Source organism: Aspergillus nomiae (genome assembly GCF_001204775.2).
Source record: "Aspergillus nomiae NRRL 13137 chromosome Unknown contig00097, whole genome shotgun sequence".
NCBI lineage: Eukaryota > Fungi > Ascomycota > Eurotiomycetes > Eurotiales > Aspergillaceae > Aspergillus > Aspergillus nomiae.
In genome coordinates, this window is record NW_015378152.1 from 56,306 (window position 1) to 80,496 (window position 24,191).

The 24,191-nt window shown below is 50.2% G+C and overlaps 8 protein-coding genes across 8 annotated transcripts; 4 read left to right on the forward strand and 4 right to left on the reverse strand.

Annotated features, from left to right (window-relative positions):
• Positions 1 to 652: 652 nt before the first annotated feature.
• Positions 653 to 2,107, reverse strand: ANOM_004206 (uncharacterized protein; the record flags this gene model as incomplete). Its single annotated transcript, XM_015549463.1, has 1 exon — positions 653 to 2,107. One exon carries the CDS (start codon positions 2,105 to 2,107, stop codon positions 653 to 655), a length of 1,455 nt encoding a protein of 484 aa, XP_015407860.1.
• An 840-nt stretch (positions 2,108 to 2,947) lies between these two features.
• ANOM_004207 (DUF2985 domain-containing protein) lies at positions 2,948 to 3,926 on the reverse strand (the record flags this gene model as incomplete). Its single annotated transcript, XM_015549464.1, has 2 exons — positions 2,948 to 3,694; positions 3,747 to 3,926. 2 exons carry the CDS (start codon positions 3,924 to 3,926, stop codon positions 2,948 to 2,950), a joined length of 927 nt encoding a protein of 308 aa, XP_015407859.1.
• Positions 3,927 to 4,425: 499 nt separating this feature from the next.
• ANOM_004208 (thioesterase family protein) lies at positions 4,426 to 5,515 on the reverse strand (the record flags this gene model as incomplete). Its single annotated transcript, XM_015549465.1, has 2 exons — positions 4,426 to 5,354; positions 5,410 to 5,515. The coding sequence occupies 2 exons, from the start codon at positions 5,513 to 5,515 to the stop codon at positions 4,426 to 4,428; spliced, it is 1,035 nt and encodes a 344-aa protein (XP_015407864.1).
• Positions 5,516 to 6,302: 787 nt separating this feature from the next.
• ANOM_004209 (uncharacterized protein) lies at positions 6,303 to 9,961 on the forward strand (the record flags this gene model as incomplete). Its single annotated transcript, XM_015549466.1, has 10 exons — positions 6,303 to 6,482; positions 6,541 to 6,750; positions 6,813 to 7,323; positions 7,378 to 7,520; positions 7,600 to 7,756; positions 8,268 to 8,748; positions 8,800 to 8,950; positions 8,996 to 9,219; positions 9,275 to 9,371; positions 9,437 to 9,961. 10 exons carry the CDS (start codon positions 6,303 to 6,305, stop codon positions 9,959 to 9,961), a joined length of 2,679 nt encoding a protein of 892 aa, XP_015407863.1.
• A 734-nt stretch (positions 9,962 to 10,695) lies between these two features.
• On the forward strand, positions 10,696 to 12,253 carry ANOM_004210 (purple acid phosphatase family protein; the record flags this gene model as incomplete). The annotated part of the gene is made up of 2 exons (XM_015549467.1): positions 10,696 to 10,831; positions 10,887 to 12,253. 2 exons carry the CDS (start codon positions 10,696 to 10,698, stop codon positions 12,251 to 12,253), a joined length of 1,503 nt encoding a protein of 500 aa, XP_015407876.1.
• A 381-nt stretch (positions 12,254 to 12,634) lies between these two features.
• Positions 12,635 to 14,433, reverse strand: ANOM_004211 (MDR family MFS transporter; the record flags this gene model as incomplete). Its single annotated transcript, XM_015549468.1, has 6 exons — positions 12,635 to 12,964; positions 13,027 to 13,145; positions 13,209 to 13,687; positions 13,745 to 13,874; positions 13,926 to 14,085; positions 14,149 to 14,433. The coding sequence occupies 6 exons, from the start codon at positions 14,431 to 14,433 to the stop codon at positions 12,635 to 12,637; spliced, it is 1,503 nt and encodes a 500-aa protein (XP_015407877.1).
• A 4,183-nt stretch (positions 14,434 to 18,616) lies between these two features.
• On the forward strand, positions 18,617 to 20,201 carry ANOM_004212 (uncharacterized protein; the record flags this gene model as incomplete). The annotated part of the gene is made up of 7 exons (XM_015549469.1): positions 18,617 to 18,824; positions 18,884 to 18,903; positions 18,960 to 18,993; positions 19,044 to 19,117; positions 19,180 to 19,559; positions 19,642 to 19,737; positions 19,821 to 20,201. 7 exons carry the CDS (start codon positions 18,617 to 18,619, stop codon positions 20,080 to 20,082), a joined length of 1,074 nt encoding a protein of 357 aa, XP_015407874.1. The 3' UTR covers positions 20,083 to 20,201.
• Positions 20,202 to 22,608: 2,407 nt separating this feature from the next.
• On the forward strand, positions 22,609 to 23,457 carry ANOM_004213 (regulator of G-protein signaling domain-containing protein; the record flags this gene model as incomplete). Its single annotated transcript, XM_015549470.1, has 1 exon — positions 22,609 to 23,457. The coding sequence occupies one exon, from the start codon at positions 22,609 to 22,611 to the stop codon at positions 23,455 to 23,457; it is 849 nt and encodes a 282-aa protein (XP_015407875.1).
• Between the last annotated feature and the right edge of the window lie 734 nt (positions 23,458 to 24,191).

Below are 24,191 nucleotides of genomic sequence, written 5' to 3' on the forward strand. Positions count from 1 at the left end.
GATACAATATGCCTAGTGACTTGTACTTGTAGCCCCGTTGGTTGATTTACGCCTCTAGATGACCCGAGTGGATCCACATCAGAGGGATACGATGAAAAGCTAAGTGCTCGGTCCACAACATAGCCCCAAAGGGCCGCCTTAATATGCATCCCATTGGCAGCTTCGTTTACGATCTTCACTAGTGGCTATGGTATGTGATCATAAGAGTACTAGTTAAGCATTATCGCCCTTACAGGCATATCTTCGGGACGCTATCAGATGCCAGGGGCCAGTAATGACTCAGAACAGAACTCAATTTGGTCTAGGAATTTCTCTATGGAAAAACAAAAGAGCAAAAGGGAGGCAACTCGATATTTCTTCTTTATACGCCGTGTCGCCTGAGCCCTCAACGCGCCATAACCTGCTGCAGCGCCTTCTTTCTCTTCTTCCCGACTCTATCCTCCCCAGGCCACGCCTCGACCATCCACCTTTGGAATCCAGACGTCTCGCGCAGTAACATAGCGGGTGTTGACTACTATTTTAGTACTGGACCTTGAAATAAGGAAAACGAGAAAGGAATACAGCCGACCGTTTGCGCGTCAGATAGATTCTCAGTGGCCATGCCGCGCAGCTCTCGTTACGGGTGCTGCCAGTAGGGCGTGTACGAACTAGCTCATTCGCAACCTGCTGAACAAGCCGCGATGGTGGAATAAATTTCCATCTGAGCAGCGAAGGCGTTGAACGCTCGGACACAGGACCAGCCGGACATACATTTGACGCTTCCAAGGAGGTCCAGCGGAGACCATTCACCATCAACCATAGACGCATCGCCTGCCCTGTTCGTATTAAACCCACGCATTTGTTGCTGATGGTGAGTCATTATGGCCACGAGTTCCTTGGCTGATAGACGCTGTCCCGCCCGATTGGTGACGATGGGAGTCGTGTCATCGGGGAGCTGGCCCGTTGCCAAACAGGTCTGTAGCTCCAGCTTCAATGTTTGAGAGGCCAAAGAAACACACCAGTTGGAATCAAACGTCCCCTCACGATGTGGCCAGTTCCAAAGCAGCTCCATGGCTTGCCACCGCACCGTGTAATCCCGACAAGCGAACGCAGTATGGAAGAGGGGAGGAATGATGCCACATTGAATGCTGATACTCGGTCGCTCTGGATACTTTTGCAAGAATGCTTCGGTGAGGATGACGACCATCCGATAGTCAGGGGTATAACAATCCAGGACGGCGATGTCTCCACCGACGAGGCATGTTTTTATCGCCACCGATAAGCCCGTGATCCATATGTCTACTAGGTCGGCCCCTCTCTGCTCTGCACGACTCAGGCGATTGTACATGTTGCTGTAAAATTGCTTGAATTGCCGTATGAAATGGCTAAAATGGGACCAGGTTTCGAGCTGTTGTCGGTGCAATGCCTCATAATCGGGACCGATGTGATCCGGTGGGCGATACATACAAGGAGAGATAAACTGAAAAGCCATGCTGAAGTAGGGTTCAAAGGCACGGAGGACATCTTGGAGGCTTTGGAATTGCATTAGCGGATCGCAATCAATATGACGATCGCTCAGCTCATTCTCAATGCACAGGAGCGGACCTCCGACTCCAAAATGCGTGGACATGGTATCCAAGTGCGCAAATGCCGCGACGAGGCTCTGCTCGACCAGCTCCTCCCGAGGTGTCGGTGCGATCAGTTGCCGATGAGCCTGGAGGTCTTGCAGGATACGTATACCACTCTGGAGGTGGCTAAATGCGCTATCATAATGCCCGCACAGCAGATCTGATAGCACGAACAGAAGGCAGCAGACAAGGGTGACGTTACAGAAGCGAGGGTCCTGGGATGTGCGGCGTTTGGTCAAGAGGTTGAAAGCGCGACTCAACTGCTCCAGAGCGAATTGATGCCAGGTATTCCGTGGTTGGCCCATGAGCAACGGCATTCCCTTGGCTTCAGAGTCGTAGTGAATCGCACTGAGGGCGACCACTGCATGGTATACGGCTGGCTCGGACTGAGAGATCTGAAAGACCAGCTTTTCCCATAGGGTTGAATCGAAAAGACCGAGGAGAGTGGGGATGGTGTGATTTTGGAAGTATGAGAGACACCGCCGCTCATCCGAGGTCATCTTCCAGCGAAAGCCATTGAGGATCTCCAGCTGGACCTGTGTTGTAGGGCCCTTCACCGTCCTCCCTTGACGGGTAGCCGATAAAGATCATAGCCATCGCAGCGTCGGCCGCTGGATGTGCAGTTTTGACATGAGCCTGGGGCCTCGTCACATTTGATATGACGAGCTCTGCAGGTACGACATCCCGTTCGTGATCGCTTCCCGCCTGCCCTTTGGCGATCTGTACGTGTTGGTTTCATGGTGAGGGTGGGTGTGGTCGTGGATAGCATAGCGGATCGTAAGGCTGAGATCTCCACGCACCGCGCCCTTAGCTGAATATATCTAGGCAACGGCCGATCGGCGGAAAAGGGGGACAACCTCAGCCGCAGCATTCAATGAGGCTGACAGTCGGAATTCCACTCCACAGCCTCAGTCGAAGCCGACCTGTCATCCAATCAGACTAGTAACGCAGGCGAAGAGGATCAAACCGTCAGCCGTCACGGACACTAGTTCATTTAGTCCAACAGGAATGCTGATCTTGCATTTGATGTTCTCTTTCTTTGAATTTCCTTTAATTCTGGCTTGATTTCTTGTGCTTCTCCCCAATCCGTACCCGGTGGCCACAGTTGTATCGCTCTGTTTTCCATCGTCCAAGACACCCCCATCACTCCACCAGAGGGCCTATGTCGAGCTACAACTTCTGAAATGGCCCCCAGTAACCGAGTGGAGACATGTACGTTGGCGCTCGGACTAGAAGATAGTAATACTCTCTGGTGCCCCACCGCATTGCAACGTGAGAGAAACGCCAAGACAAAAAGCATGGATGTCCAGATGTCCAGATTCGGTACTTTTTAATACTGCTCACGTCCCAGACGGAGGCTTAGCATCTGTGGTGCCTTCAGCTGTCACCGAGACCGCTTCGTGAATGGGATTGCTCTTGATTCGCCTTTGCTCCAACCATGTCACCCCCCCTGCGAAGCCGACAACGAGGCAGGCCAGGGCAACGAAAAGACCAGTGGTCCAGCTCGGCCGATTGAGTCGATTCATCGTCCACATACATAAGGCGAGACAAGTCTGGAAGACAGTGTTGAGTGTGTTGCCCCAGACCACGGCGTCCATCTTCCAGAGCGGAGTTGGTGTGAGATGTACTACGTCTAGTTTGGTGGGAGAAGATGCAGTGGGCAGCATGTCCATCACCTCCCGAGGCCGAAGGAACCAACTAGAATGTATATCTGCCAGGCGACCGAGCCCTCTTTGACGACTCCGCTCCGATCGACTGAGTCGCCATAACCCCCAGAAATATAGGTCGCGGATGCGCCAGGGTGCCAGCCCAAATCCCGTCACACAGAACAGGGCGTTCAAGATTTGAGAGTCAATCTCGATCCAGACTCGGCGCGACGAATCAAGGCTGTCGCAGTCGGGGTGACACATCGCCGGCGCTGCATTGCACATCAGGAGGAACAGCATACCTCCCCAGGCAACAATATTCAATGCGTAAATCGTGGTCAAGATACCCATGGGCGTGAGCATCCAGCGCGCGAAGGGACGAGCGGTCGTTGTCCAGAAGCTGTCGGACAAGTGTGTGGCTTCATCACTCTGATTCTGTATCTACGCTCAACGATTAGCCAAGGTGCAGCCCTGAAACCATGCGACAACGTACTCGATTGTATGAATGAAGCCAGCTCTTTGTAAGACCCATATCCCGTTTTCTCTCAAAGCCTGCACTACGTTCTTCCTTTGTCTTCAACAACTCTGACTCCAATAATTCGTTTTGTGTCCTCTGATGGCTGACGACTTCATAACCTTGCAGGGCAGGAACTGTCGACCGTATGATGGTCATGATATATCGGCCTAGTGAGAGAGGGCAGAAACACAAAGCAAAGGGGACATTAAAAAACCAGAAGGTTGAGAAGATGTCTGCACATTCTGCAGAAGATAAAGGACGTCCTGCTGCCTGCAAGATGGCTTAGATGGACCGATTTGGCAGCGGGTACGAATACGAACTGAAAGCACAAATGGACCACCGTTTCTTTTTTTACCCCAAGTGGATTCCTTCGACGTGGCCAACACCAACACCGCGTTGAGACCATAAGTGAAGCCTTGGCGGAAATTTGAGAGATATTCACTTGAAATTTGTTTGCTCTTGTTTTCTCCGAAGTGTATTGCATTGGTCGTCCTACACCATGGAAGTTGTGCGATCGTCTGTCTTGTATCTACGGCACATGATGGTCTCCAAGGGCTAAAAAGAGAATCCTCAACCAGGTATGGTATGATAAGCCTGTACAAGTGAGGCCATTCTAGCATGGTATCTAGTACATCTATTGTCTAATCTACTTACTTTACAATTTCCCTTGCGCCGGCTGGGCGCGCTTCCCATTCTTCAAATTTCGTTCGTATCCAACGACCATACAAACCTGGGAGCTGATGGCGACCAACTCTCCATGCTGGTCAAAGATCTCCACACTAAGATCGGCCCGTCCGGCGCGGAATGATTTTGTGACTACACGGCTATGTAGCCAGGCAGCTCCCTCAGCCGGGATGGATTTCTTTAAATCCACGTTGAAAGCCACCGTAGGGAACCAGAAGGGACCCGGTGGACGACTCTGTTTGTCTTTTGGGTCGTGGGTGCTAGCCCAGGCAGAGGTTGCCATGGCACCCAATCTATCCAACGCCATCGGAAACAGATCGAGTAAGCACATTACAGCCTCGTTTGTCCATCGGGCAGGAATCTGGCCACCGGGGCGAAGTCGCGCCCACTGATCCACGGTGGTATTGATGCGCTCCTGCACGGTGGATGGCGGTAGAGCTCCAAAGAGCTCCGTATGCTGAGAGACTGCCATTGCGGGAATTGTGGGGAATCGTGTCCATGGACCATCTCTACCCTGTTCCGCGAGGGTACCAAAATCGATCCCGCCGTCCGGTTTTGATCCTGGGGGTGGGATTGGCTGCAGGGTCGAATTTCCGCTCACCACAGGGCCTTCCTGATCTGCCTCCGCCGGACTGACCGTTATGTATCCCACCACTTTAGTTTGCGGTCCTTTGGACGCTGCATCCTGCGACAGCGTTACTTGAATAGTACTCGTTCGCGCGCCGAATTTGATCTCTTCAACGGATAACGTGGCCGGTCCGACTTGTGTCGCCCGTACAAAGGTTAATTGAAAGGATATCGGTAAGACGGGTTTGGACCGGTAGGGCGACACATCGGATCGAGCGAAATGCGTGGTGGCCAGGCGGTAGAGAATGGCTGCCGTATAACCACCATGGGGGACTAAATCGAGGTTAATGATAACCATGCACAAACCAGAGTAAACATTCCCAGTTACCATTTCCGATACACCAGTCCTTGTGTAAATGTGCCGAGTATGTATGCGAAGTCAGAGGAGTGACCTTGATCGCTTCCTCGAAGAGTTCGGAATGTGGAGGTGACATTTCTGTACAGTATCTGTTGGACAGTGCAGTCAATGAATGGGCGCAGTTGAAGAACAGGGGCCCATCCTGCTCTTCTTTTGCTGTCTTATTGGCATGGCGATAGATTTGCCTCTTTAGCCAACCGAAGTTCTCTTTGAGGAATCAAATGCGAGGATGGATTAGTCGTATATCCACACTTCCGTCCATCGAACCTCGGCAAGAAGATAGGCCATCACGTGGGACCACGTGGGACCGTCAACCAAGGGAAGTCGAAGATCCGTGAACTAGGACATGAAATAAAGGAGGGTGGAAATAGAACTGAAATCAAAAGAGATATCGTGCAATGTGAAAAGCTGGAAGACGTCCAGACATTTGGATATTGTCGTTGCATGGTATATATTTCCCTAGACCTCGGCACTCGCGACAACTGGCGCTAGTCTACATTCAGCTTAATCACGCTAACCCCATCTGTAGTAGTCCTCTATGATCGATCCACGGTGGAGTCACTATAGAATTGAGTTGTATGTATATACTGTAGTATCGGAATCAGAAGATGGCTTTGAATTGCAAAGAGTCCAAGACCAGGGCCTTTTGGTGCTCAGACAGTCAACAACTGGGTATCCAGGTTAGGCATGACTAGTGCCGATCACGAGATCCGGTACGACATGCGTTGTCGCTGTCGATCTCCAATGCATTTCAGATACAGCCCCTCTAATTCTAGGTCGAACATATACACTCCACAAACTCATTGCAGCACGTTGAGGGACAAGCCTACATCTTTTTCACTCTACATCCCTTACCAGTCAGGATGAAGACCACAACCCCATTTCCCCTCGAGAACCTGCCATACGGAGTGGTCTCCACCCCAGATGACCCAACCCCGCGGTGTGCAACTGCATGGGAGGACTATGCGATCGACCTTGGCCGACTCCAGAGGGATGGGGTCTTTAACTCAATTCCAGGCATGATTGACGGTGCCTTTAGCCAGGTATAGCCACCCCGTCCGTGTTGCTATGGTAGAGCTTGACCCATCATCTTTCTCAAAGCCTGTGCTGAATGTCTTCGCATCGACTCCCCAATCCACACAAGCCGAAGTGAGATCGCGTCTGGTTTGGTTCCTTCAGGGCGTGAGTGAAGCTCATAAGGAGAAGTACTTCATCCGCTTGTCGCACGTGACAAACCATTTGCCAATGGACACCGCGAACTTCTCCGACTTTTACTGCTCGCTCGAGCATGCAAAAAATGCAAGTGTCCATGTTCCTTTGCCTTTCCTCTCAAGAGAGTTGAGGACTCGCTAGTTGACTATATGCATACATAGTGCTCAAAAATTATGGGCCTCGAGGTCAATCCAAACTGGTACTACATTCCGTCAGTCTACAACGGCCGCACCTCCAGTCTTAGAGTATCGGGACAGCCAGTCCGCCGGCCGTGGGGTGTCATATCGGAACCAAGTGCATCCTCACCGGCGACGTGGTCACGAAGTAAGAGGCTCGACTTCGAGCTCGAGATGGGTATATTCTTGTCGAAGCCTCTGAGGGCGGGAGAGACCCTTAACATACGCAACGCCAAAGAGCATGTCTTTGGTTTTGTCATTTTGAATGACTGGTCGGCGAGGGACATCCAAGGATTTGAAATGGCTCCTCTTGGTCCGTTCCATAGCAAAGGATTCGGAACCACGATCTCACCATGGATCGTCACGCTCGATGCACTGTCACCCGTAGAGTGTCCCGTATCTATCCCGCAGAGTCCACCACCATTATCCCATTTGGCCTGGAAAGGGGACCACTCACAGGCTACGTGGGATATTGAGCTGTCCGCGAGGATATTGAGTTGGTGTCCCCACTAGGCCTGGACGGTGAGAGTCACGCTAATTGCTTGAGCAGGAAAAGGGAAGACATATCACATTACTTCCACGAACCTAAAAGATCTATATTGGACGCCGTATCAGCAACTCGCCCATCTTGCGAGCGCTGGAGAGGGCCTCTCCACGGGGGATATATTTGGCACGGGTACTATCTCAAACGATGTACGTCCTATCTTCTTCTCTTATGATCGCTGCCCTCCATAGGATCAACTACTAGTACGATAACTAACGCTACGTGCAGCGACTTAATGGAGTTGGCGAAAAGTCCGGCCTGGCGTGTCTTCTAGAAAGGGCACTGCCCGAAAATAAATTAGCATGTATGGAGATAGACAGCCTTGAGTATCTAGAAGATGGGGATGAGGTCATTATGGAAGGGTGGTGCTTGCATCCAGAGAGCGGTAGGTATTTTGGATTTGGCGAATGTCGAGCTGTGATAGTACCCGCATTGGACCAGCGAGATATGTGATATAGGGCTATATTGCGTGTGGCAATGGCGAAAGGGGGCTCTCTTACAGTATTTTCCTGGTTTATGCCACGTTGGACCAGGCCAGCCAATACGAATGGACGATCAGCAACTGCAATACCCTTTAGGATCAGTTTAGATGAACTATACCATTCACTGTTGGAATCTCCCTACCACTACTACGACTACCAATTACTACTTATTGTTGTTATTACTGCTACTGCTCACGTGCAGGGCCCGATGGCCTCGGTGGACCCGATTCGACGCATGCATGCAGCAAACGCAAGGGGCGAATACCATCCAGACCCAACCTCAATTTTCTCCCCAAAATAACCCTTCTTCGCAGTACATATAAGGTGCCCACCCAATAACGTGACAGAATTGTAGATGGTACCAAAATCAGTGTATTTGTTCATCACTGGAGTCGAAAATAATGGATTTGAAAGGCGAAGAGACAGGTCGGAACGCGCAACGGGAGATTATCGAGGACACGAAGGTCGTGTTAGGAGCGACAGACGAGCGCATTCTATGGGATGAAAAGGAATCCCAGGCTGTCGTGCGCAAGTTCGACATGCGATTGCTAGCTCTTTTCACTGTCATCAATCTGTTCAGCTTCATAGATCGCGTTAATATCGGCAACGCGCGTTTACTGGGACTAGAAAAGGACCTGGGGTTGTTAGGACTACGCTTCAACATTGCGCTGATGTGTCTTTTCGTGTCTTATTGCGTTGTGGAGTTACCTTCAAACATTCTGTGCAAAATCGTTGGGGGACATATCTATATCCCTACCCTTGTGCTTTGCTTTGGCATCATTACGATGCTCACTTCGCTGGTGGAGAAGAAAGGCGACCTGTACGCATGTCGCTTCCTCTTGGGGGTCTTTGAGGGTGGTATTTCCCCGGGATTGGTCTTCATGTTGGCTTTATTGTAAGTCCCCTGGCCTTTTTCGTCTCTTGCTAGCGGATCCCGACAATACAGTTACCGCCGGCATGAACTAGGTGTCCGAACAAGCATATATATCTCTGCGTCTTCAGCAAGCGGTGCTTTCGGTGGCCTCTTAGCCATCGGGCTGTCTAAGATTCCACCTTGGGGTCTCATTCATACATGGAGAAATATTTTTTTCTTCGAGGTGGGTAACTCTCTTCCTTCACGGGAATGTCTAACAGTACCCTAGGGCTTAGTGTCCGTCATTCTCGCGGTCATCGCGTTCATCTGCATCCCAAGTGGCCCAGAACACGCGCGGTTCTTAACAGAATCCCAAAAACGCGTCGCCGTGGATAGGATGCGCATCGATTCTGCTGGAACAACTGAACATTCGCAGACTAAATTCCGCCATGTTGTCCAGGGTTTGACTACGCCGCCGGTTATATTCTGCGCCTTTGGGTTCTTCTTTGGAAAGTGAGTCGTCTACCGCGAACAAACCGGCGAACCCTTTGCTCAAGCAGCCTGACAGCACCTGCGCTCAATCCTTTTCCCTGTTTTCGCCCTCTATAATCAGCGCCATGGGTTATACCAAGGAGCTAGCTCAGCTATTATCAGTTGGACCTTACGTATGTCTCCATTGTTCGATTGCATTCTCACACAGACCTTGGTAACTGATCAAGTAGAGTGTTAGGCCGCCGCCTGTGCAATATCCATCGTGGTCGGCTACATCTCTGACCGTTATGAAAACCGGGGCTGGGTGATCTTCGTTACCATTCCGTTCGGAATCGCTGGCATGGGCTTGCTCGAGTTCCTCCCGGCTTCTATGCCGGGTGCCAAGTACGGAGCCTTATACCTTGCGGCGCCAGGCATCTACAGCTTTCTGCCGCTCTGGCTGGCCTGGGCAGTCAATAATGCTGCGACGCCGACCGTCAAAGCGGCATCGTCGGGTCTAGTCTTCGCTGTCGGGTCGCTGGGCGGGATTCTCGCACCGTGGGTCTATTTGCCAGGGGATGCACCGAGCTACCGTACGGGTCATACCATCATGTTTTCTTTTTTATTTGGAAGTTGGGCGATCTGCATTGGCTTGATGGTGTATATCAAATGGGAGAACCGCGTCAGGGAGATGGGAAAGCGAGATCGTGTGCTGGAAGGATTGGGGCCTGAGGAGCAACTGGAGCTGAGTAGTCGACATCCAGCATTTCGCTATGCTGTGTGATATTCCAGCAAGGTATATGGAGGATCATGCAACGGAAATGCAAACCCCACTGGCCGGCTGGCGACCATTGGGAGCAGGGTAGGGTGCTACCTTTCGGTAGACTTTCGTCGGAGAGAAAAAGCCTTGGAGCGCTTCCGTCCGATCCGAAGGCCAGTTCGGCCTAGCCCAATGCCTTCCTAACAGTCATCGAGCTTTGTCCATGGACCTTTCCTTGCTGTTGATTCCCAATAGCGTAGGGTGCTTACGCAGGATGGTGGAGGTTGCCGAGGTCCAAATGCAACGGTATAATCTCCCGGATGCATTGATCAGCTCATCTGATTGCTAATGTCATTTAAATCGATGGACGGACACCTGCAAAGGGGAAAGTAGCAGACGATATCAGAGAGCGTTAAGGTGCCACCATGACCGCACGTGCGTCCGATCTGCGTCCGTTTAGGGCTCTCGATGGGGATCCACTTCGTTGAGTAGTGTCGGCTCTAAACACCAAAGGGGAAAAGGATATGCATGAAGGTCGTACTGCCAGGCTAGGAACATGCAACAGAACGTGAAGAGACCAGGACAGAATATTCCACTACACGTGCCAGGTCTCATTGTTTGTCCTTATAAGCCCTGGGTTTATTCCTGAGATATGGTGGAATAGGTCTGTGGCTCTTATCCCTCGCCTCATCATCCTTTCGATCTTCCCTGCATTTTACGGCGAATAGTTTTTTGGTTATTGAGATTTATCATTGATTATGTTCAACTTGCAGTCATTGGGCCAAGTACTGCCAGTGCTAATGGGCACTGCCCTGGCAGCGGTTAGTTATCCACCAATTCCAGAGGACTTGACGACCCCGTATCAACAACGTCTTGCGATATATGGTCCAAATGGTGAGCTAGTCTATTTTCTCCCTAAACCACAATCACGATTAACTTCTTGGTGTAGCTGTCTCAGTGGGTTGGAACACCTATGAGAAACTAAACCAAAGCTGTGTTCAATATGGTACTTCTGAGGCCAAGCTCGACGCGCAGGCCTGCTCTTCGACTTCGTCGACATATGCAACCTCTCGGACTTATTCCAATGCTGTTGTCCTCACAGGGTTGACTCCAGCAACAACATACTACTATAAAATTGTTTCCACGAATTCCAGTGTGGATCACTTCCTCAGTCCTCGCAGTCCTGGCGATACCACGCCTTTCAACCTCGATGTAGTCATCGATCTTGGAGTCTTTGGAAAGGACGGCTACACCATCACCTCCAACAACGCCAAGAAGAGCAGTATTCCATCAATTGACCCAGCGCTGAACCATACTACCATTGGCCGTTTGGCTGACACCGTCGATGACTATGAATTTATCATTCATCCCGGCGATTTTGCGTACGCCGATGATTGGTACCTTAAGCCGAAGAATCTATTGGATGGCAAGGATGCCTACCAGGCCATCCTGGAGCAGTTCTATGACCAGCTGGCCCCTATCAGTGGACGCAAGCCGTATTTGGTTTCCCCAGGAAACCATGAGGCAGCCTGTGGCGAGATCCCCTTTACAACTGGTCTCTGCCCTCTAGGACAGCGTAATTTCACTGCGTACATGCATCGGTATGACGAGACCATGCCTAGTGCCTTTGCTTCCTCGTCGTCGAACATCACAGCCCAAAATCTGGCCTTAAAAGCTCAGAGTCTCGCTCAGCCACCATTCTGGTACTCATTCGAGTACGGAATGGTGCATGTTGTCATGATCAATACCGAGACGGACTTCCCGTCGGCCCCTGATGGACAGGATGGATCGGCCAAACTCAATAGTGGCCCGTTCGGCCAAGACGGCCAACAACTGGCATTTCTCGAGGCAGACCTTGCCAGTGTCGACCGGTCTGTGACGCCCTGGGTGATTGTTGCCGGACACAGGCCGTGGTACTCGACTGGCCTCAGCTCCAACATCTGCAAGCCGTGCCAAGAAGCCTTCGAAGAACTATTTTATAGGTACGGTGTTGATCTCGGAGTGTTTGGCCACGTGCACAACTCTCAACGTTTTTTGCCGGTCTACAAAAACACGGCAGATCCAAACGGTATGAATGATCCAGCGGCTCCTATGTATATTGTCGCTGGTGGTGCTGGCAACATCGAAGGTCTGAGCTCGGTTGGCTCCAAGCCGTCATACACCGAGTTCGTTTACGCCGATGACTATAGTTACAGCACTCTCCGCATCCTTGACGCAAACAATCTCCAGGTGGATTTTATCCGCTCTTCCACCGGAGAGGTTCTCGACTCGAGCAAGCTGTATAAGAGTCACAAGGAGCAGTTCGTTGTCCAGTGAGATAGGGCTCATCAGTGTTCTCGTTGGTGTGTGAAACTTAGTGTGACACAGTCAGACCATGGTCTCTTTGGAGGATATGTTTTGGCCCCAATTGTATATCATGCATAATTTCAAACGTCTTCTTCTTGCGTTCTGTTGAGTACTTACATCTCTAATGCCTGCATACTACACCTGTCATACTGATGCGATTTAATTATTTCATTGTACATATTTCTCCATATGTAAGGAATGAAAACTTGAGATGAGCAGAGTTATACACATTAAGATCTATATCTACTGATTTTGGCTCAGGTTTTACTCCAACATGGTGTCGCTGACAGCGTTACTGGCCGAACAGACTCCATACCCCACAAAAGACTAAAGATAAAAATGTTCAAACTATCACAACGCCGGAACTGCCACATCGTTCTTACCATCTTGGCCAGTTTTCTTAACACTCTTCCATTCCAGAAAGCAGCTAGCTACCAAGGCTACCAGTGCAAGCGCCAGGCTGACGCGATATGCGTCTCGAAGCCCACTCATATACGCCCTAATCACTGCGTCAAGCTGGTCCAACTGCCCCAAAGCGGCCAGGACATGTCTCATTTCCGTCGCTCCGGCACCGACAATGGCACGCGGGTCCACGGTAGGCGCGTACTCGCGAATCCCGTCGATCAACCCGTTTTGAAAGACAGATTGCCCGACAGCAATGAAGAGCGCGCCTCCCAGAGTCTGGAAGAACATCACGGCAGCGGTGCGACGGGGATATCTTCGGGTGAGAGAACGGTCTGAACCGCCGTCATGGGGATTTGAAAACCAGCACCGACTCCCGCGCCGACGAGAATCTGATACCCAATCCATTTACCGGTCGCGATGTCCACAGAGTACGTAGTGACAAGGCCTATGCCAATGGCTGCAATGGCGGTACTACCGATCAGAAACGGGGTATACTAGCCTGCAGCCGTTACGAATCCACCAACGAGGACGGATGAGACAACGGTTGCCAGCATCATGGGAAGAAGCTGAATCCCCGATTTCATGGCGGACGATCCTTTCACGCTTTGGAAGAAGATCGGAACATAGTAGACGAGAAGGAAGAATCCACCGCCGAAGAACAAGGCGAACATAGTCGCAGATAACACTGACCGCTGCTTCAGGATCCCCGGGGGAAGTGTAGCGCGGTCGCCCAACTTGATCTGCGAGAAGGCGAAAATGATGATCATAAGTCCAAAGCCGACAAAGAGCCCGATCACACGCGAGCTGTTCCACGGGTATTTATTTCCTCCCCATTGTAGCGCTAGCAGGAGGCACACAATGGCCGGAATGAGAAGACTGGCGCCGATAAGATCTAGCTGTTTGATCCGGTCGAGGACGGGCGTACCTGAGAACTCGCTCTTGCTGGGAACTCGTAGGATGAAGATGATAACGGCAACGGAAAGACCGCCAATTGGAAGACTGCAGCTCGTTAGAGAAACTAGCCTGAGGCCCGTTTGAAACTTGTGTAGGGCTCACTTGACATAGAAACACCATCTCCATGACACACCGTCGGTGAATGCACCTCCGAGTAATGGTCCAGCAATTGAAGCAACTCCCCATACCATGCCGAACATGCCAAATACAAGGGGTCTCTTGGGCAGTGGAACTGTGCAGATGAGCTACTGTAGTATGAGGAAGTAGATATTGGGTATCGTACCTGTCATTGATATAATTACCAGGGCCCCAGAGAATATACCGGCAACACCGATGCCCGCCACAGCTCTGCCAACAATCAGGACGGTGCTACTGGGTGCAACGGCGCAGATGAGTGACCCAATCTCAAAGATGAGAACAGCGATCAGAAAGCCCCATTTGACCTGAGCGATTGATTGTCAGCCCCGGGCCATAAATTAAGTGAAGCATAGCAACGGTCTACTAACACTGAATATCTTATAGATCCTGCCGTAGGATGGCTGCAATGCAGTCGATGTCAAGAAATATGCACTACCATACCAGGCAATGTCTTCGATGCTCTTGAACTGATCGGTGATCTTCGGGATTGCTACGCCAATGATTGTCTGGTCGAGGGCAACCAAGAAAATAGCCAGGTAGAGGGCAAGGATGATCACTATAACCTTTGTGATGCCAGGATACTCAATCTCTCTGACTTCTGTGTCGGGCTTCTCCGTCGAGCCTTCAAGGTCTGACTTTTCCACTACTGCCATCGTGCAATGTCAGCTGGCTTTCAAGTTCGATGCATATATGGGATTCTCCCGGATGGAAGAATAAGTCTCTCCGTTGAAATTACTCGAACGAACAATTATTCAGCATGGAATCGGTATAGTGCATTATAGGGGATTTATAGGCTCAACCTGTTCAGGTACAAGAACAACAAGATGGGAGCGTCCCAGACGAGTAGTGATGAGTCGGACATTCGGGCCTCAATGCGACCGATAAAAACTCTATAAAGATTGCATCTGGAGATAGCCATTTGGGCTTTAAGTCCCGAATACGAGGTCGAAAAGCATGGATGAACCAATCATGCGGGAGGCTTGTTGGAATAGCCTCAAGTTTATTGCGAGTGCGTCCCGTTCTGCAGGATGAAAAAGAAAGCCATGTCTCCAGTGAGTCAGAAATGTCCGAGAGGCTCGTCGATTCTGTCTCAGCTTCAACTATCCGCACGTGTGCCACGCTCGCTTTGGGAGTTACGTCCAGACAAAGGGCGTATTAATGGGCCTATAGACAGTACAAAATACACATCCACAACAGGGACTGTGATGCTATCATGCGATCCGATGAGACGCGGGCACATATGCCAAGTGCGAGAAATCTGGGAATGGCGACATAGGCTTAATTAAAGTGGATTTGTAAGGCTTACCGGAGGAAGGAAAGCAAAAGAAGCTCGTTTAAGCATTAGCTTCCTATGGCAAGTAAGAGCCACCGTGTTCCCGTCACTTTACCGGTGCATTCCGTGTCAAAGCGAGCTAAGGATTGCATAATACGAAGCACCTTGACGCCCTAATATCACGCTCTTCCACACGAGGGGACACGCCTCAGCGCTTCGCGATCTGAACGCCCCATGCCTTGTGTGGATCTTCTGTTGGACTGGTCAGTGACAAATCGTGCAAGAGGCACTGCTTCCCTTTTGTGATGGCGACATAATAGACTCAGTCAAGCATACCACAAATGCGATGTAGTCGTGCTTCCGACTCTGGGTGAACAAGGCTGAACCATAAATAGAACAAGGTCAACCTTAAGGTCAATGGTGGGCGATGCTAATATATAGAGCTTGAGGCTGGCGACACATTGTCAATATATTCCAGAGTGTAGAATCTCTTAACGCAAGGTCGGTCTACCACTCTCAATACTTCATCGGTAGGAAGCATTCTGCCATTCTCGGCTGCTCACAGCTTCCATCTCGCAGCCTCCATGTGAATCTAAGGAAGGCCTGGTTATGAGACTGAGTGAATGGTTCGTGGTAGCGGTCAGCACTGTCTGCTGAGCAGCTACAATTGGCCTCTGGGAGGAATACTCCGAATTCACGCATACGACGGTGTTCCGGGATGTAGCCTTCACACGTGGATGAGTCGGACGGGTTGTTTTTTATTTCGCCCAAAGGCTCCCCGTCGTCCTGTAATGCAGCGACTTGGGTTAAAGCAATTTGATGTTCACAGAGTGCGTTAGGTAAATTGTACGAGACCGATCCGGGGCTATTCGATGCCGGAACCTTGTCGTTTAACGTGCTAGCAGATGGAATCCAGAAGCGCGATTCTGGAACGAGATCTTCTTCGATACTGATAACTGTTTCGGCCAGCGCAGCCCACGCTGCATACTTGAAGAATGCTTGAACCGGCGGCGCTCGTCCACGGAGATCTAATGCATGTGGAGACCATTATAGATGGAACTACGTGCTAAGTCAGCTTGACTCAGCCCCAACGTTTGGAGAATTGGAGGGCTGTTCCATCTCTCGGTGTTTGAGATGAGAAAATGCTCTCTCCCAGCTTTCCAGCCTGAGCGTAAGAGCACACTGTTGTTCTTTCAATGAGGATGCGATATAGCATCAGGGTCGCCATTGGCCCCTTTGGAACATGGCATCATCCGAGGTGTCGACAAACCTAAAATAGCCACATTAGGGCTGAGAGGCCACAAAAGTGTCGCCATATTAATATGGGTAATGAGGAGTGGCCCAAGAGATACAGAATAGAAAATGATTAGAAGGGGGGTGTGTTCCAGGATGACTTTTCCCTGACACCGATTGTCATTGCAATTGAACGTCATTCGGACAACTCGAGCCGTCAATCCAGTAAGTGCCAGGCCTTCCATGTACATACAGACGAAGAGAGCATTCATCCAAGCCAAATAGCCATAGCAGCGCGGCACCACGTCGATTGTCTTTGCACATCTTTCACGCATATTAGCATCTGACCGCTATACCCACATGTGTTGGTATCCACGAATAAATGGCAACGAGACATCGTTGAGTCAAGCACGTCAGTGGGATCCATAGATTTTACTCATTCGTCAATCAAGGTACGGGTCGCCGTGGCAACTAGTAAATCCTTGCAAAGGTCCTGAGCTATGCAGAGCTTCGATGTGCACGACAACACAATAATAATCCTATACCATGATATGAAGCGTATCATAGCGCTCTCCGGTTTGCATTGCCCATTTCTAGTGGCCCAACGTAGAGGCGTTTCACCAGTAAATTATGATACTCGCAACAGCCGCGCTGGGATCCAACACTAACCTGCAAATGGTCGCATGACCACTTTGTAGCACCTAACACCACGATGTCCCAACTCAGAGGCATTTTGAATCCACTTTTGAGGGGGTGGAGACGGAGATGTGGGCGATCACCAACGCTAGGAGTGTAAGGCCCCTCATCCATCTCCGCGCCGAGGGTCCAGCAGACAGTTCCTACCGCCGTGCCAGCCTTTCCAGCAATCGTATATCTCAGACGGTGTTGGCCATGGGTACTCATTAAGAGAAAGAGACTGTGGAATGCCAGCAGTTCCCTGTCATGCATACGCACAACTTGTTCGACTTGCAGGATTATAGACATAATGTCCCTCAACAAGTGTAGATCAGCTGTCCCAAGACCTTACCACTCAGCCAATCTACCCTATCTCCGCTCTGAAGACTCCAACTATCATTCAAAACAGGTCGGCCTTGGACATCAACAGGCGCCACCGATGGCATTCTTTCCACAAGCTCTCCATGTATGTCGCATCCGGTGGAGGATTACCACCTCGTCGATCTGTGTGGGTTTCGAAGCACCGCGTGCCAAGACAGTAAGGGTACATTAATTAAAAAAAGTTGGTTAACAAGAAGAATGAGGCCTGGGGCCCTCGCATAGCAACAGCAGCGGACGGTCGAACTTTGTGCTTAAACTCTTTCCATTGGCCAGGCATCGTCGAACTTTGCAAACATCGTCCCATCCTATCAGGCTTCAGGATTCCTAGCTTCGGCGATCGGTTGAACCATACAGCGACGACTAAGTTAAACGAGAGCTCCAGAACCAAGGTCCGAATACCAGTGGACTTTGCTTCAAATTTCATACAGTCTTCATTACATCCGTGGCGCCCACAGTCCTCATTTTGGAAGAGCATCACCAGCAGCGTGTCGCCGCTCCACAACTGGCTGAGCACGAGTCCAGCGGGAAGATCAAATTCTGTACGAATCGAAGAGCTGAACGACGATCATTCTCAGAGGTGGTTAGTGGTGTTTAGCCTTCAATAGTGGTGCCTCTCCCTCGAGTTGGATTCTTCCCTTCTTTTATCCGATGCGATTCCCAATGGTGTATTTGGCTTTGCGGGATTCCCAAAATCTCCTGCTGCGCCGATCGTGAACTCCCGGTCCTCTAAATGACACGTCACAAGTTCTACACCGTGCATGGTAAGCACACGACAGCACAGTATAGCACAGCGCAAACGTTGAGGTTGTTTCCTGGTAGTCCTCCCCCATGGTAATCAACAGAAAGGTAGAATCAAATGCGAAGCCGAAACACGGAACTGAGCTTGTAAGAAGTGAGAGTAAGGATATGAAGGAGATCTAGATATTTGATTTGAATTTATTGTCAGATGTGGCCCAAACCCAATAGCATGTCCTTCAAGGTGCACGTCGTGAAAAAAGCAAAGATGCTGAAAAAGCCAATCTCTGTTTATCTATCGCATGGCTTATCGCCGAGCAAGCCCGGAATTTGGTCCCTGCTGGTATTATTGGAGGGACCTCCTTGCGTGGTGATGTGCTACACTAATTAGGGTTACATCTAGCAAGGAAAGCTGAAGTCTATGCGTCAACAGCGGAGGCAACCGCTCGCCACCCGTGTGCTTAAACATCTTTTATCCCTTGGCTCCCTGAGAATGCTGTGCCTCTCGCACTTTGAAAGGAAGACAACATGAATTTTTCATGCAAACACAGCGTTTGGGGTTTCCACCAGGAATCCCCGACAGTGACGGTGGAGGGTTCATACCCGCTGTGATGGACAACTCTCAGCCATGGCTACGAACAGCGAATCGCGTACTCATTGGAGTAGGTTTGGCTATTAACACACCTCTTCTGGTAATGCGAATTTACACCAAAATTCGACTGATGAGAAGATTCTGGTGGGACGACGGTAAGTCGATATTTCGGGCCAACGAAGCCTTGGGCGCATTATTAACGCATGGCGGCCAGTATGCTTGATTCTTGCTTGGGTATATGCCGTTAGAATGTTCTTGTTAGCTATCAGCCTGTACTGACCTGCAGCTAGATCTGCTCCGTCGCGACGCAGGCGGTCATTTTATGTAGGAACCCGTTGAAGGAAGATGTTGTGCAGTCACTAAGAGTCCGTTAGATGGGTTCGAACATGCAGGATATGGCATCCACGTTTCGCAGCTGCCATTATCCGTGCTCAGTACCTATCGCAAGGTATCTATATTCCAGATGTGACGTGAATTAAACGTCTCGCTAATCGCCGGGCTTTGGTGTAGTGCATGCTGGCGGCATCGGTCATATACGTCCCCGCGCTCGCCTTTGCGAAGCTCGCCTTGCTTATGCTCTACTATCGACTCCTACAAGCGACGCATCCGCTATATGTGTACACCATTTACGCGGTCGGCTTCGTCATTGCAGGTTATAGTATTGCACTTCCCCTGGCATTGATCTTCGGCTGCAGCCCTATTCAAAAAAGCTGGGACATCACTATTGCGGGCTCCTGCATCAACACAAGCGGAGTCTATCTCGCGACTGCCATCACTAACACGATCAGTGATGTCACATTGATACTGCTCCCGATCCCCATTGTATGGGGTCTCCGTCTATCCATCATTCAAAAGGTCGGAGTGCTCTGTATGTTTGGTGTTGGATTCTTGTACGTGAACTTCTGCCCCCGGTGCCAAACAGCGGCCTCATTAAACCAGTCTGTTGTTATGATTCTTACCTAGTTCCTTTAGAACCACCAGTATAAGTATCGTTCGCTTAGCAACGCTGATGCCTCTGGTCACGTCGCAAGATCAGACACACGATATCGCCCTCGCCGCGGTCTTCATGTGAGTCCGGCACGCCATCTAATTGCTCGCTTTGTTATTTTTATTTTACATTAGGACAAAACTAATTGATATGGGTCGTGTAGCAATATCGAAGCCAACACCATTATCATATGCGGCTCTTTCCCCTATTTACGCCAATTCCTGCGATACCATGCTCCGCGGTGGATCGATTATAGTCTGAACTCGCGACGGAAACAATCCTCTTCTACAGAGTCGCCATCAGCTCCAATGCGCAAGCCAGGTCTCACTCAGCTCCAGGATGATATCGAAAGGGCGATCAACCACACGGATGGGATCACGAGCGTAGAAGGGAGTATCAAACCGGGGCCCAGAGAAGTGATATAGTATTCGCTCGTGTGTATAAAAGTATACGACCTGGCGGGGTTCAAAAGTGCTTCCTGCCAGGGGGTGGGATTTTTCATAGCAGAGGGGGCGTTAATACTTAGAAAAATAGATTTTGGGCATCTATCCTAAGACTTGAATATTTCAAAAATCCCTCAGTGTCGCTGGGCTGTTCTAGTACTCTCGAGATGGTTGGCGAGGATCTTAGAAACGTCACGAAACGCGCCCAATGTCGCTCGATGCCAAGGCGCCGTCCTGCAAGAGCCCGTGGCATAATGTCTCGTAATTGTGCTAGATGACACAGTCCCTTCCAGCCAAGACGCCAAGTCTACAGCCATATCCCGAAAACAATGAAGTTCGCATGTAACCCGCAGGCTGCAGACAGGGCGGGATGTGCCAAGGTGAGGGTGACACACACCTGTGGGAGTAAGCTCAGCGGCAAAGCTATAGATCCTGTTGCCTTGGTTGCACCATCACCGTATTGACTGGACTCAACCCCAGTCTGCTGCCTCCGTTCCAAAAGGTAACTGCGCCTCTGCATGCGATAGAAATATTCCATTCAGGTGCTTTCACTTGTAATACCGCAATTGTAGAGCCGGACCAGCCGTCATATTGCCACCTACACTGTCACATCCTCAAACACACGGTTGTGAACTATACAACAATCTCGGCCACACATTCGCATTCGTCCAGTTGAGTTGGGTACCGCCATGTGGGAGACATCCAATATTCCACCAGGTTATCTGGACTCGATCGGAGTAATACCGTGGGGTCCGCGGATGGCTGTAAAGTTAACTCGAGAGATGGGTACTAATTGCTGACAAGGATGGGCAGTGAAACGGAATATCGGGAGTGGGTTCGTTATTCGCCGAGAGGGCCAGCTCCGCCTGGGTGTGGGAAGGAACGATTGGAAAAGAAAGTCTCGGCTCGCCCTTGACAGGAGTCTTCGAGGTGGATCACTTTGCTGTATTAGTGTATCTATTTGGATGTTTACCTAGAAAATGAGCGCGAAGGTAGGCCTAGATGGGCACTGGATTCGAAAAGCTGAACAATTAGTGGGTTCTGAACCCCGGTAGGTATATATGTTTGATGAGGCGCCATGGTAAAGAAATCCTCCATTCGGCTTGAGCGCAAATGGATAGCTGCTATTGAGCTTCCCCATGAGAAGTTGAGGAAGAGTCCAATTGATATGCAGTTGAGTCCGATGGATGTTGATGTCACCTGATGTCACGTGGTGGTTCCTTTCCTAAAGTGGACTAGTGGAAGGCATTCCATCCGCGTCGTTGATGAACATCACAACTTCCAAGAGCGAACCTTCGCTTGACCGCTACCAAGGGCGAATTCATACGATATACATACATGACCGATGGTGCTAACTGTCCAAATCTCAATTGCCTGTCAGCAATTCCAGCAGTTCTTCCCTATCATCGCTCTTAACACACTCTCTCACCGACAACCGTTGGATATCAGCACGACGATCTAGCCAACCTGCTCCAATTGTGTGGAGAAACTAACCCACATAATCTGCGTATCTTTCCACTGATACTCCGTACACCTCTTATCCTCTTTCCGGGCCCTACCGTCAATGCCGTTTCCCGGAAAAGCCGACAAGCAGACTACGGAAGTGATATCTCCTAAGCCATATCTCGGGCATTTTAGGATGTATGACTGTCCCTGGGGTCGCATAATCCCGCGTATACGTCATTCTACCCACCCGTCTATTAACAACCCGTTATAAATTGCTGTGTCATCAATTTTAAATGGGAGGCTTGCCTCAACTTCCAGTTACGATGCCTGTACCGAAAGGTACATTACGTAGGAGTGTGATGGAATGTTCGACTACCTAGGAGATCAAAAGTTAATCACATTCAAGCTTTAAGTGTCAGGGATGTTGTTGCTATGGAAGAGACCATCACCAAGCCACTCATTTCATGATACTTTCCATATGGAGAATGAGGCATGTTAGGGTTTACATAGCACTGGGTGCCCACATGACGGCAGTGAACGTAATGTTGCTTCTTACTCATACCAAGGGTTTCCTTTTCCTTATTGGATTTGATGCTCGTACTTGAGTCTCAGAACTAAAACTAGATCCTACTGGCTTTCAACGTCCTCAGAATCGTTGGTGGTTGTTCTCCGTCTCAACCAGGGCTAACACCCTCATCCTCTAACAGCCTTCGACCCCAGACTCCGTCATGCGATCATTTGTTCTTGGTCCCCTATTGTTCTGATTGGGTCTGGTCGGATATGTCCAGCCTGTAACAACCCATTCCATTTAACTGGCTTATCTGGCCCATCGACCCATGGAACGGTGATCTGCCTTTCGGTCATAGGCATCCCCACAGTCTATCTCTCGCAAAAGCATACCACGCACTTCTCCCCCTTCTCATAACACCAGTAAAGTCTTGAAATGCGCCTTTGACGAGATTCACTTTATATAAGCCACATGGTGTCCTCTCACGAAAGAGCCATGTCGCAGTCATTGATTGAATAGTGAAAACCAACTCTCGTCGGATTTCACCAGATGCCATGAGACCGCAATCGAAAACCCTATACCACCTGCGCCCGAAGCTTGACGAGATCCTGAACGATACAGCCCCCGTCCCGTATACACTCGGCACCTTCATTGCCTTCCTCGCTCAAAACCACTGTCTCGAGGTTCTCGAGTTCATCCTTGAGGCCAAACGCTACCGGAAGACATACGACTGGCTTGAACATCACGGCAAGAAATGCGGCGAAGATGAAGTGCACGAGGAGCGCCTCCGACGAGTATGGGATCGCATCATAGAAACATACATCGAATCCGGTGCACCGCGCGAGATCAACGTGCCAAATGAAACCCGAGAGGAGCTGTTGGTGTACACCAAAACCCACGGCTCCACTCCCCCGCCGAGTCTCCTCGATAGTGCTGTTCAACACATGCATGAATTACTACGAGACTCGATCCTCATCCCCTTTCTCCGGAGCTGCTCGGGCACCTCCCATGTGCAGCCGCTATCAGTGCCCTGCCTCAGTGGCACCGAGCGACTGTCCCCGAGTCCCAGGGCCTCGGATGATACTGCACGCCGGAGGTCGAAGTTCAATGTCCTCATCCCATCTTCCCCTGCCGATATGTGTTCCTCCGATGGATCACAACCGCCGACGAGATGCGTATCACGAGCCACCAGCTCCCAAGAACCACTTCGCTCGTCATCTTCTGACATCGGGCGTGAGATCACCGGTGGTCAAGATTGGGACGTTTTGCCAAATGGTGAAGGCACGGGGATGTGGCACGCCAATACCACCCCGGAGAAAAAGGCACGGCTCCCAGAATCGCCTAAGAAAAGATGGCGCCGCTTACAGGGATTTGCAAAGCATTTTCGGCGTTCTTCTGATTGATGTTCACTATACTAATCTACCCGCCATGTATATCAGCTGAGCGGAATTGCATCGCTGTTTGTGTTGAAGTTTTAGTTCGTCCCAACCAGATGCCCGATGTGCCTATAGCTGGTTGTCACCTCATGGACTTGAAAACTAAACTATCAACCTTTGAGAAATTACCTCCCGTGAAGAGCGTACGCATAGAAGACCTGCGTTTGTTTGGGGTCTCATAGAGTGAACGTATGGACTAAAACTCAATGATCTCATGCCAAGGCAGTAACGACGTATTTGCCCAGAGCTGAACCAATAGATAGGCATCTCAGCTGTAGATTAGTTTGGTAACCATGGATCCTCTGGCGAAAGCCATCACATCCTCATGAGGTATCCATGACTTCACCCTTTCCCTTCGATAAGGCTCCTTGAACCACGGTTCATCTTCCACTCAACGCCGATAAAACCTTAACGGATATGATGCATTGGTCATCGAGCAACTCCCGAAAGACTAAAAGCTCCAAAAGTAGGAAGTGCTGAAGGCATACGCCCCTGTTCATTACCCGTTTAATTCTCTTGAGTCTTGGGTCTTTCTGTTCCGGTTGTTCTTCTGGGATGGTGATTCACCTACAACGTTGACCGACCACCTGCAGAACGATCGGGTATCAGTATAGCCAGATACACTCACCGTAGAAAGGTAACTGAAAAGAAAATAAGGGTAGGATCATATGTCATTGAGGTTTCTTTGTAAATTGTAGGGT